The following is a 13,698-nucleotide window of genomic DNA, read 5'->3' on the forward strand; positions in this document are numbered from 1 at the left end:
CTCCACAGCTCCACATCCGCTCCACATGACGTCATCAACCCAATGTAAAAGGATAGGGAAGGGTACCAACCTATGGCTGTGGAGAAAACAAAAATAGGTTGGTATTGGAAAAGTAACTAGATCTGGTGACTTTTAAAAAAAGTAACGCGCCACCTAGTGGCTGGTAGTGGAACTAAACCACTACCAACCAGGTAGACTGCTACTTTTTTAAAAAGTCACCAGATCTTGTTACCAACCTATTTTTTCCCTCAAGCGTTTGGTTGGCACCCCTCCCTATCCTTTTACATCGGGCGGATGACATCACGGAGGAGCGGAGGAGCAACAACTTCCTGTCTAGAATCGGCGTTTCTGAAAGATGGCGCGTTGAACGCATAAAGGCGCGCCTCACAACTCTTGAATGCGCGTGCGCAGGAACTTGGGAATATTCCGGAAAATAATAATAACACAATTTAACACAATTTAATTCCCCCCCCCCCCCCAATCAACCCAATAAAAGTATTAATAAACATTTTTATAATAATAAACATTACATAATAAATAGTTACAAAAAAATAATAAAAACCTTAATGTTATGGTACTTTTTTTACAAATTCAATTATATGAGCGGGCTTCGGTTTACCACCATCCTTTATTATTATACACGATACATTGATCTTGTAACTCCAAAAAATTTCTTGATCGGTAGGTAAAAAAGAAACGTTGAGAAGCAAGCCCGCTTCTAACTCCACCACAACGCAAGGTGACGACCATGCGCAGCTCGTAAGACGTTTTCCATTAACAATAAATATGGTAAAAGGGGTAAATCCAACTCAACTTCGAATAAATTTTTTCTTTGGTTTAAACTCACAAAGACTGAAAAAAAAAAAAAACACAGAGACGACTATGAGACATTGCGCGCGGTTTACGTTTGACGGGTAAATCCAACTCAACTTCGAATAAATTTTTTCTTTGGTTTAAACTCACAGAGACCGAAAAAAAGAAAAACACAGAGACGACTACGAGACATTGCGCGCGGTTTACGTTTGACACGTTCGGTTTCTAAAGTAAAACTGATTATGAGTTACGCGATACAATGCTTTCCTCGCCGGGGCGGAAGTGTCAACTTACGACAATCGGCGCGGCGCATCACCAAGTAAAGTGCAATGCACCTCGCCGGCGGGAGTGTCAAGTTACGACAATCGGCGCGGCGCATCACCAAGTAAAGTGCAATGCACCTCGCCGGCGGGAGTGTCAAGTTACAATCAATGCTGAGCAATGGAATAATTGACCTAAATGAAATGCTATACATATATATAATTAATATTAAGAAAGTAAAAAAAAATAATACAAATTATAAAATTTTTTAATGCGTTTTCATTAACAAAAATGATGTAAGTGAAAAAAAAATACATTTAAATAAAAGAAGGAAAAGGTTTCGGCGGCTCAGTGGTGATGTAAATTAACGAACTATATAATACAGACTTATTTAATTTAATTTTACGCGAATTGAACCGATAGCTGCAAGGTGAAATATAAATACTTTAAAGACAATAAACCACTGAACCACCGAAACCTTTTCAATTTAATATTAAAAGCCTAGCAGTTGAACGGAAATACAAACAAAAAAGATGCGTGTTTAAGAAATATATAAAACTTACTTATTTAATTGAATTTAAGCGGATTGAATTGATGGCTGTAAGGTGAAATAGAAACAACAAAATGATGTGTTTAAGAAATACATTTGTTATTATTTAATTTTTAAGAATATATAATTTTTATAATACAATTACATTTATATTAATACAGATGAACATCAGGGTCATCGGTCGGAAAGTTTTTACGTTTCAAGCTTCTTGACGAAATCCAATAAATATACAGGGTGTGTTTTACCAACGTCTTTTGCACCCTTATAAATTATAGACATTTTGCTAAGTTCCATAATTTCTTCGTCGGTAATATCTTCTGCGATGCGTCTTGGTAAATAAATTACGAATCCAGCCTCCAGTTCAAGTACCACGGACGGCCAAGAACACTTTTTAAGCCGTTTCGCACACTTAATCGGGTATGGAGTGTCTGTTTGAAGCGCAGAAATTGATTTTTTCGGTGGGAAATTGCACTGACCCAATTGACTTAGACGAGACATGATTTGTTTCGTAGATTAATAATAATAAAACGTAACCTGTTAGCTTGGAAATAGCTGTCATACTAAATAAATTATTTAGAACATGTAATTATATGTATGAAAATAATGGGGGTGGGGAAATGTGTAATAGAAGTTTCTAGAAGGATGATGCAATTCGCACGTCAGGTGTTATTGTTATCTAAAATGCAAATCAAGCAGTTTTTGTGTAATAGAAGTTTCTAGAAGGATGATGCAATTCGCACGCAGGTGTTATTGTTATCTAAAATGCAAATTAAGCAGTTTTTATTATTAAATCACCAAAGTTATGTAAAGTTCATTGAACCTCACCAACACTTGTTTCAACATGTTTAAACTTGTTTAAATTAAAATAAATATAATTTTTTAACGCAAGTATTCGTCAACATTCTTAATAGTAGTAAGTTTAAACTCATGAAATCATATCAATATATTCCATTAAGTAATAATTTATTTCAGATAAATTTTGCAAGCAAAATTCTCGAATTAATTTTAACTTATCCTTCGAAAATTGAGTGTTCATAATAAAATCAATGTAATCATTAAAATGCAAATTGTCTAATACTTTTAATTTGTATGAAATTAAAAATTCCTTAGATAAAATGTCTTGAACTTCCATCAAGGTTAATATAATAAAAAAATTATTTTCAGGGTCCATATCTTCATATGTGATGCACACACAATTCTCAACGTCTGCAGTAACTCTAAGAATTCCATCCGCTAACGGTATAATTTGGTCAGAAAAGTTCATTTTAAAATGAATGATTTTAAATACATTAATCAATTGTTCCCAATCTTCACGTAGAAAAGAGAGTATATGTGATTTCGATTCTACATCATTCCAAGATTTAAAAATCAATTTCACACATGTTATAAAACCTCTCGCCACACTAATACCAACTTTTATGTTAAATCTATCGATCGAATATAAGGTTTCACCAATAAATTTATTTTCTTTCTCTATATCATCACGAAACTTCTTCCATTGTTTATTAATTGATACCCAGTAAGGGCTTTCAGAAATTTCACACCCAGTGTTAACATCCATATTTCATCAAATTTAGTTGTAAACTGAATACATTAATTTTTTAATTATATGATATAACTCACACCCCCACCCTCTCCCAATAAATTTTACAACTATTATAATAATAAAACTACAATCAATTTTTTATTTAAAAATTATTATATTTACAACTTAAATACAAGTAACATTATTGTGATTATATAAAAATTTTTGTAAAATTAATACATTGTTTTGTGAACATACTGCTGGAGAGCCGGTGTGGAACCAACATTGATTGTTGGATGAATTTAATTTAGTCTCATCCTCTTCCGCAAATTCTAACGCAATATCCGTTAGTATTGAATTGCTGTTACGTGTTTTCAAAAACTGCTTCTTTTGATTTCCCTTAACAAATATTTGATCGTAGGAGGAAATTAAGGTATCAATTACATTTAGACCTTCTGATTGATTTATCCACCCATCGCTATATAGCAACCTGTGATGGTTGCGTTCCAAATATCTCACTGATCTTCGATCTCGAACGTTTAACTGTTGGAATGGTATACTAGCTTTTAAGTGTAAATGTATTATGTAGTCGGTGGTGATATCCACAAGAGTAAATTCTTTAACTTCGAATTTAGAATTGATGTAAAACCCCTGAACGTCTACAACCGCGATTTTGAACTTCATATTGTAAACTAACATATGACCTCATGTGTAATTTAATTTATAATTACAGATACCTCCCCACTCAAAGGTTTGTATGTATACATGGATTCTTGGAGTAGTATACAGTATGCTTTTGTATCAGGCGGAAAATCTTTACCGCTTTGAATTTCGATACGCACCTCACATGATGCGGATGGGGCGGCTTCTTCATCGTTATTCTTAGTGGTATCCACCACGAATAAAGGTCTTTTTTTAAAGCTTGCGAAATCCATAATCGGTTGTTTTCGAGATGTTTCCCAAATATATGGTTGAAATTCGGTATACATTTTATAGAGTTCAACATAATTTTCTTTCGCAAACTCCAAATTCATCGACTCGAATGGATAGCAGTATGAGTTTAGATATACTTTAAGATCTATAATGTTCAAGTGATCGAAAAGTGTACAATCTGAATTCGGCTGATCCTTTCGATTGGTTTGGAATGCAACTATAACGTATTGAGGTCTACCTCTGTTAGTTGTTGACGTGACCGACCAAATCTCTTTATTTCCCTTTCTCATTGAAGGTAGCTCATAAAAAGACCACTTCCGAAACGGTACGGGAATGTTTGCGTTTTTATTTAAACCATCTAACAGCTTCATCTTTATAGATGGGCTTGGGTACACATGTTTCGCCAACAATGTAACCGTTTTTACAGTAAACTCTGCGGTGCTAGAATCGGCTTTTGATGTAGATTTATAACAATTGGAGTCAGTACGACTTCTAACAAATCTAAATTTGAAGCGACCTCTCATAACGTGATTATAGTCCCTAAATAATCCGAAAATATGACTTAATGGGATTTGAAACGTGAAATCCTTGTTCGCACTAACTGTAGGCAAATTTCCTTCGGGTGGCCATTTTAAACCAGCTATTTCTAAAGATTTGCATTCCACTTCGTTTTGTTGAAGTAGGGTTCGAATCAATGATGTTAAACCGGGTTCACGTACCCGTTCGATTTCAGTACCGTTATGCTCAAATGCGATATACTCAAATAGATATGTTGGTAAGTTGTGCGTTAGCTGGATAGTATCAGTTGGATCGTTTAATTTTTCTTTGTAATCTCCCTCAATACGTATATAACTTTCGAAGAACGAAAATAAAACATCTTCTTGGTTTAGTTCAATGGTGAATATATCGTTATTTTGAAAAGAATTTGTGGAAGGATGGTAACTATGCACTTCTTCTCTAGCGATCGAATTATCCACGATGGGTTCGCGGTATATATTTAACTTTTGTGTAGACATGATAACCCAACTGCTCGAGAAAACGTCTGTTGTCCGCTCGCAATGAAGTCTTTCTTTTAACTGATCTAGATGTTCTCTTTCCACCTGAGTTATAATGTTTTCTTTTGATAGATGAACGCTGTTGAGGATCGGTGGCTTTTAATTGGAACAACAGCCCCATTATGAAGTTCGTTTTAATTCTAATCTAATAACAATTTCTTCTCCACGAAAGTTTACCAATTTACCACGCTGATCAAGTAATCTTAGTGTAATGTTCGATATCGGACGATCGGTGTCCACTGGCAAATAAATGGGGTTCCTTGGCTCTATATTTATACTGAAACCAGGATCCACAGTTGGAGCGAATTCATATAGCGTGTGAGATAATTTGTTATTGTAATACGAGCCGGAAATTATATTACATTCCACTCGAACGGATGTCACACGTATTATATTTACCGGAAGATCTGATTTATGCTTTATCGATACATCTAGTTTACGATTGGAAAACCCCAATATAGAAGCTATCGTATTTGGTTGAGAGAAATCTATCTCAAAATAATCGCTTTTTATTTCACACTGCAAGGTGTTATTGTTAGCCTTGAGTGAAAAAAATTTTTCAGGATCATCAACCGTATTCAATCCGATACGACGTAAAATCTCTTTTTGTAAAAATTTCTCAATGTCCGTTATTTCATATGCACCAGTAGGAATTTTGATTTCCTGTGGTAATGCCCCCTCGTCTATAGTTGATTGTCGGCTTTTATTAATGGGCAATTTTTCGGTAAAGTAAAATTTATCGTTTACTCCTTGTTCAATGTTTGGTATACTGTTATACGTATAGAATCCAATAAGACCAAGCGAGTAACTCGAGTTAGGGTCTAATTCTATAGGCGGATAATAGTCTTCGGAGATTTCGCTTTTTGTACTGACCAGTGTGAACGTCTGTGACATTTTCACTCAAATGAGTTATTTCTTATGTTAAGTAGGAAATTTATACATAATTGACCCGACATAATAATATTGATTCGTTCTACCTTACGCAAACCTATACGCGGATACCTAAACACCTAATACGAGACAATGCAAACGTCTTAATTCTATTCAAACAAGATGAGGTTAATTTAAAACATGTGTATGATGAACACGTTAACACCGACATGAAGTTTGATGTTTTCAAGGACGCTTGTAAACGGTGTTGGAATGATGATAAATATAACCCTATGATTATTATGAAAGATTTTGAAGTAAAGGATGGAAGGTATCGTATAGGAATGGATAAATTTATTTACCCGGACTAAATTATTGCATTGTTATCTGGTATTTGTGAGAGTAAGCATGTCACATAACGATGAAATGACTAAGCGTTCCATACGTGAGAGGGATAAAGCTATAATTAACATAACAAATACTATTAAGAAAAAATATTTAGCGCTTAAACTCGGTCGAGAAAACGATGACCGTCTTATCGCTAAACTACATCAGCCTTTAAGCGATTCATTAAAAGATATAACTAATAAATTAAGTGAAGTGAAACCTTCTTCTTCTGTACATTACCATCACCACTATCAACCTACTGATGATGTCGGTGTTGACGTTAAAACGAAATTTGATGAAACCGATTTTAAAACTCCGGCATTTAGGAAAAAATTAACTTTTCCTGAAAGTGATGATGAATTTAAAACGCCGCCGGATGCAAAACAAAAATTGAAGGCGGAGGATTTACCTATAGAAAATCTACCGAATCAAATTCGGGATTTATATTATACGTTTGGTAAAAGAGGAGAAATTGATGAGAGAATGGGTATACGTTATGATCCTGATGAAAACGATTGGATGATTGGATCGAAGACTGTCCAGTTTAAACCTTCTCATATTGTTCTCGGAGGCGAAAAACGCATACAAGCCTCTACGGGGTTATATGAACTTATACAGTTAAAACGACCTACGAACTATACCGAAGAGGATCTACAACGTTACAAATCTGTTCTAGCGTATACGGGTGCGCATAAGCGAAATTTTACGGGTCCTATAGTTGGAAATAAATCGTACAAGTATACTAAAATTATTAAACCTTTATTTACATTTAATAAGTCGGGGGATGGATTAATACCCGGACGACATCTTGAAGTGAACTCGAAAATCGTTGAGTATAAATATTGGGATGATGTTAACGAATTGGTAGATCGATTGAAATTGTTGTACGCTTCACATGCGGCAGGAAACAATTCCCATATTAATGAAATCACATCCATTATAGAAGAACTGAAGGAGAGCGGCGTTATATAATAATAATAATAATAATAATTTATGCGTACCAATGAACGGTGGATCAAGCGTGAGTGGTGTGAGCATTGATAAGTTTGGTCGTACATTACGTTCTGCGCGGAATAAAGTATTGAATGATGAGAATTTAACTACATCTCAACGCCATATTGGATTCCCTTTAACCGTAGATGGAGATTATGATATCCAGGGGCGTAAACTATCTAACGTTCAACAACCGACGGATGAAAATGATTGTGCGATAAAAATTTATGTGGACGAAATATGTGAAACATTGAAAGCTACAATCTTAAACGAAATTAAGGTCATAATAGCGGACGTTCAAAGAATTATTGGAGATCATAGTAAACGTATACATCAGGTGTCAACAAAAATTGATATTAAAAACTCTACACTCCTACGCGACATTAAAAAAATTAACGCGGAAATCCTATTAAATGGTCAGCAAATTACAACTCTAACAAAATCATTCAACACTAATTTAAATGCATTTGATATACTCACAACAAATCTACGAAATGGGATACAGGGTGTTGCAGATCGTCTACTTGATATGGAAAGCACTATAAATTCACGACTAGATATATTGGAGAAAAAAAAGTTGGACCTAATCCATGAGCGTAAGAATGCAGGTATCGAAAGCGAAACAAACTATAGTTGAAGAACTTCATCGTCCCGCTAGACGTTTATTTCCTAGACGCAGAACTATATTGAAGGGGATCGATGATTTATGGCAAGCTGATCTTATTGAAATGATTGAATTTGGTAAAATCAATGTTGGACATAAATACATCTTAGTGGTTATCGATTGTTTTTCAAAGTATCTCTGGATGCGGCCGTTAAAAAATAAATCCTCAACAGATGTAATACACGCGTTACGTTCAATTCTCTCTGAAGGTCGTGTACCTAAAAATCTACAAACTGATCAGGGAAAGGAATTTTACAATACACTCTTCAAAAAGTTGATGATGGAATTTAAAATTAATCATTATTCAACGTATAGCGTAATGAAGGCTGCAATAGCTGAACGCGTAATTAGAACCATAAAACAAAAGTTGTATAAAATGTTTAGTCTTTACGGAAATCATAAATGGTTACACTTATTGGATGCTATTACAACTCAATATAATAATTCAAAGCATTCAACCACGAAAATGAAACCATCTCAAATAAATTCGAAATCTGTAGAAAATAAACTTCTCAATACGGTGTACAATCATATTAAAATTGCCGGTAAGGGAAACTTTAATGTTGGAGATGTAGTTCGCATTAGCAAGCATAAGCATGTCTTCGATAAGGGATATTTACCCAACTGGACCACTGAGTTATTTAAAATAGTTAAAACACAAATTACGAATCCAATTTCTTATTTATTAGAAGATATGAGTGGACAACCTATTAAAGGAGCTTTTTATGAATTCGAACTTCAAAGATCCAAACAACCTGATGTGTATCTTGTTGAAAAAGTGTTAAACAGAAGAAAGAATCAAGTGTTCGTTAAGTGGTTAGGATTCGATTCATCCCATAACAGTTGGATACCGAAAGACAATATCGTTTAGGTTTAAATGTTTTTTTCTAAGTAAAACGTATATTTACTTTACATTATTGTCAACTTAAATATTAATAAATCCTATTATTTATTTAAAAACTTTTAATTTATTACATCCTTATAATTAATTAGCGTTTTAAATTTCTATTTATCCGTATTTCATTTACACCAATAATTCTATTGCTCAGCATTATTGTAACCACAATGTAATTTAACACTTCCACTGACGTGGTGCATTGAACTTTACTGAACCTCGACGATTTAATAAAAACTGCTTAGTTTGCATTTTTATCTAATATAAATACCTATTATTTCTAGAAACTTTTTACTTCACAGTCATCTGTGGTACTCGCAACATCAGCAGTTTTAATAAGCGGTTGCTCTCGTTAAAGTTTATATTTGACACTGTCAATTTCAAATCTCTTTAAAGATGTTCGCGTGCGATAAGTGTCAAAAGTCGTTCACTGCCAAAAGGAACCTCGATCGGCACACGCGACTTTCGCATACTAATAACGTTAAGAACGAGTGTTCTTTATGCGATAAATCTTTTTCGAGATTCGATAGTTTTCAAAGACATAAAAGATTAGTGCATGGTTTAGAAGTTGGTCCTCAGCGTCAAGCGCCACCTCCAGCAATGGCAAATTATTCGAAAGTGAAATCCACCATCGATGTACCACCATCTACATCATCGGCGGTGAGGTCAATTTTGCAACCTTCTAAACGTCTTCCTCAATCGCTATCGGGTGATAATGGTTTAGAAGTTGGTCCTCAACGCCAAGCGCCACCTCCTGCAATGACAAATTGTTCGAAAGCGAAACCCACCATCGATGTACCACCATCTACATCATCGACGTCGGCGGTAAGGTCAATTTTGCAACCTTCTAAACACCTTCCTCAACCGCTATCAGGTGATAATAGATCAAAGCTATGCGATTTGTGTGGAATTTCTTTCACAAATCATATGGCTTTGGAGTCACATCTCAGGATGAATCATACGATAGAGGTTGAGAAAGGTGTTGAGAAGATTGCAACTTGTTACAAAGATCGAGTTGCGTCTTATAAAATATCCGGAGATCGTGATGATGATAATGATGATATCTCCACATATCTTGCGCGTTCCCGAAATACTGTCGGAAATATTATCACATCTTACATGAACCTGAACGGCTCGGTGAAGGTGCAACTCGAGCTTTTATCTATTTTTATTAAAACAACAATTAATGAAAATGGAGATGAGACCGTTACCGCGTCCGAAAAGAATTTTAATACCAAATTCGAAATAATTACACAATTCGCCGATTTTATTGAAACTTATGATGAGATGGTGGCAAGTATTAACCATCAAGCTGAAGAGTTTCAGGAGAGGGGGTCCGGTTGGGCCTTCTTCTCTATTTCATACCTTCTTCTAAACATCAACAAATTCCAACCTATACCCGGCTCGTCGTACATCCCGCTTCCTGAATCAATCGCTACCAAGAAAGCGTGCATCAACATCAAAAACTACGATGACAACGCTTGTTTAGCTTGGAGTCTCGTATCTCATCTGCGACCGGTTGAAAGTAATAGAAACTTAACATCATCGTACCCGCACTTTTCAACCGTATTAAATTTAAAAGATATAAACTTTCCCGTGCATTTAAAAGACATTCCTAAAATTGAACAATTAAATAATTTAAGTATAAATATTTATGAACTAGTTAAATCATCCAAAGAATACGTGGTGGAAGGGCCAATTTATTTTACAAAAAATCGACGGGATACCCATATAAATTTACTTTATTTATATGAAAATGGACACGGACATTACGTTTTAATTGTAAATCTATCACGTTTGATTTCTAAACAAGTATACAACCACGGTCATTCTGTACACCTTTGCGATGGTTGTTTAACACGCTTTTCTACACAAAAGTTGTTAAACGATCATCAACTGCATGATTGTAATCATATTAAAACCATTTTACCATCGAAAAATGTGCGCTCAAGGCCAAACTTTCTAGGTTCGTATACGCCTGAAAATATTTTACAATTTAATAATTATAAAAATACTCAAAACGTTCCCTTTGTTATATATGCGGATTTTGAATCGATTTTAAAGCCGGTAGAGTTTTGCGAACCTAGTACTTCAACATCTTTTACCGAAGCGGTAGATATACACATGCCGTATAGCTTTGCTTATTATATCGTTTCAACATCCGATGTTAAATATTATAAATTCGAAACGTATACGGGCCTCGATTGTGGTAAAGTTTTTGTTTCAAAATTAATCGAGGACGTTAAATTTATTTACAACGAATATTTAAAATGTATTAAACCAATGCTACCTCTAACCGCTGAAGAGGAATTGAAATTTAATTCGGCTTCGTTATGCCATATTTGTAAGTCACCGTTTGATGGTTTTAATCAGAATAAGGTTCACGACCATTGTCATATTACCGGCAGATTTAGAGGTGCCGCACATTCAACGTGTAACCTTAATTTCAAACTCCCTAATTTCATTCCGATATTTCTTCACAATTTTAGCGGGTATGATTCACACTTATTCGTAAAGGAATTAGCTGATATCGATTCGGAGGGTGGTATCGATGTTTTACCCAACAACAAGGAAAAATACATTAGCTTTAGTAAAAACGTTTTAGTTGATCGCGTTAAAAAACAGCACAAAGATGATTTTGAAAACGTCTACATGAAAATGCGCTTTGTAGATTCATTTAGGTTCATGGCATCCTCTCTCGATTCGCTCGCCAGCAATCTTGTGGACGATGACTTTATCCACGTTAAAAAATTTTTCATACGTCACGAACAGTTTAAATTGTTAACAAGAAAGGGTATTTTTCCTTATCAGTATATTGATTCTATTGATAGATTGGGTGAAACATCATTACCCTCTAAAGATGCTTTTATGAATAAGCTGAGCTTCGATGGTATAAGTGAAGATGAATACAATCATGCGCAAACCGTTTGGCGTACATTCGGGTGTCAAAATTTACGTGAGTATTCAGATCTATATCTAAAGACCGATGTACTTTTACTTGCAGACATCTTTGAAAAGTTTCGAGAGGTTTGTTTTAGTACTTATGGGTTAGACCCTGTCCATTATTATACAGCGCCAGGTTTATCTTGGGATGCTATGCTTAAGTTCACGCAGATCAAACTCGAACTTTTAACAGATATAGATCAGGTACATTTCATTAAAAAGGGAATTCGCGGGGGCATCTCGTTTTGCGGTCATCGTCACGCTAAGGGAAATAATAAATATATGGCCGATGGTACTTTCAACACCGATTTACCTTCAAATTATTTAATGTATTGGGATGCAAATAACCTCTATGGATGGGCAATGTCTCAATATATGCCCGTTAATGAGTTTGTTTGGTTGGATGCGGCCCAAATTGGAAGTTTCGAATTTAGAAACGTATCCGATACCTCAGATTACGGGTATATATTGGACGTTGATATTGAATATCCGCGCGAATTACACGATTTGCATAACGACCTACCATTTCTAGCCGAAAATATATGCCCGCCAAACTCTAAAAGCGTAAGCGATAAAAGACTTATTCCAAATTTATTTAATAAGAAAAATTATGTAATTCATTATAGAAATTTAAACCATGCCGTCGCTCACGGTCTTATAGTTAGAAAAATTAATCGTATTTTATCTTTTAAACAATCAGCTTGGCTTAAACCTTACATCGACGTTAACACACATTTACGCCAAACTGCCAAAAATAGTTTTGAAAAGGACTTTTTTAAATTAATGAATAATGCGGTTTTCGGTAAAACTATGGAAAATGTAGATAAAAGGGTCGATGTGAGGTTAGTGACAAGTTGGGAAGATATACGTAAGAGAACGGGTAGACCAAAATTAGGGGCACGTAGTCTAATTGCTAAATTAAATTTTAAAAATATAAAAATTTTTACGGAAACATTTTCGGCTATTCAAATGGAACATCTGCATGTGGTTTACGATAAACCCTTATATGTAGGGTTTGCAGTTTTGGAAATTTCTAAATTACTTATGTACCAATTTTATTATGATTTTTTGAAACCTAAATTTGGTTCTGAAATTCAATTGTGCTACATGGATACCGACAGCTTCACTGTGTCCATTACCACAGATGATGTGTATGCATTCGTAAAAGATAATTTAGAACGCTTCGATACGTCAAATTATCTTCCGGATAATGAGTTTAGCATCCCACTACAAAATAAAGCGGTATTGGGGTTGATGAAAGATGAAAATTCAGGTAGAATCATGTCAGAATTTATTGGTTTACGTTCTAAATTGTACGCTAATAGGGTCTGTTCCGGCCGTATCACTAAAAAGGCTAAAGGTGTAAAGAAGGCTGTGGTTAAACGCAAAATTACCTTTGAACATTATTTGGAATGTTTAACGTCAAAAAGAGATATTTACATGAAACAATACTTGTTCAGAAGTCAAAAGCATAGCATATATACCATGCTACAAAATAAATTGGCTCTTTCATCACGTGATTCGAAACGTTATATTAATGATGATGGGGTGAGTACATTAGCGTGGGGTCACTATCGTATCAACACTCCATTATCATAAATAGTTTATATTTTTTGATTATATAATTGTAAAAAAAGGATTTCGATGGTTGAATTGCGAATCGCGTTTAAATGTAATTTTAGTTGTAAGTTAAATTCTGCTGTTATTTAGTTGACTTTTAAAAAATTATGTTTAATTGTAAATTTAAATCATATGTGCCTCAGTTACCTTTTAAAAATCGAAGTGTTCACATCGTGGTCATAATGTCTT

The 13,698-nt window shown here is 34.6% G+C and overlaps 2 protein-coding genes across 2 annotated transcripts; one reads left to right on the plus strand and one right to left on the minus strand.

Annotated features, from left to right (window-relative positions):
• Positions 1–3,865: 3,865 nt before the first annotated feature.
• Positions 3,866–5,098, minus strand: LOC139430117 (uncharacterized). The gene has a single exon (XM_071196768.1). It carries the CDS (start codon positions 5,096–5,098, stop codon positions 3,866–3,868), a length of 1,233 nt encoding a protein of 410 aa, XP_071052869.1.
• A 4,244-nt stretch (positions 5,099–9,342) lies between these two features.
• Positions 9,343–13,488, plus strand: LOC139430118 (uncharacterized). The gene has a single exon (XM_071196769.1). It carries the CDS (start codon positions 9,343–9,345, stop codon positions 13,486–13,488), a length of 4,146 nt encoding a protein of 1,381 aa, XP_071052870.1.
• The last annotated feature ends 210 nt before the right edge of the window (positions 13,489–13,698 follow it).

The sequence above is a fragment of the Onthophagus taurus genome, chromosome 6 (assembly GCF_036711975.1).
Source record: "Onthophagus taurus isolate NC chromosome 6, IU_Otau_3.0, whole genome shotgun sequence".
Classification (NCBI taxonomy): domain Eukaryota; kingdom Metazoa; phylum Arthropoda; class Insecta; order Coleoptera; family Scarabaeidae; genus Onthophagus; species Onthophagus taurus.

Excerpts from the sequence above, each read along its gene's own strand:
- LOC139430117 (XM_071196768.1), bottom strand. The coding sequence starts at position 5,098 with ATGTCTACACAAAAGTTAAATATATACCGCGAACCCATCGTGGATAAT.
- LOC139430118 (XM_071196769.1), top strand. The coding sequence starts at position 9,343 with ATGTTCGCGTGCGATAAGTGTCAAAAGTCGTTCACTGCCAAAAGGAAC.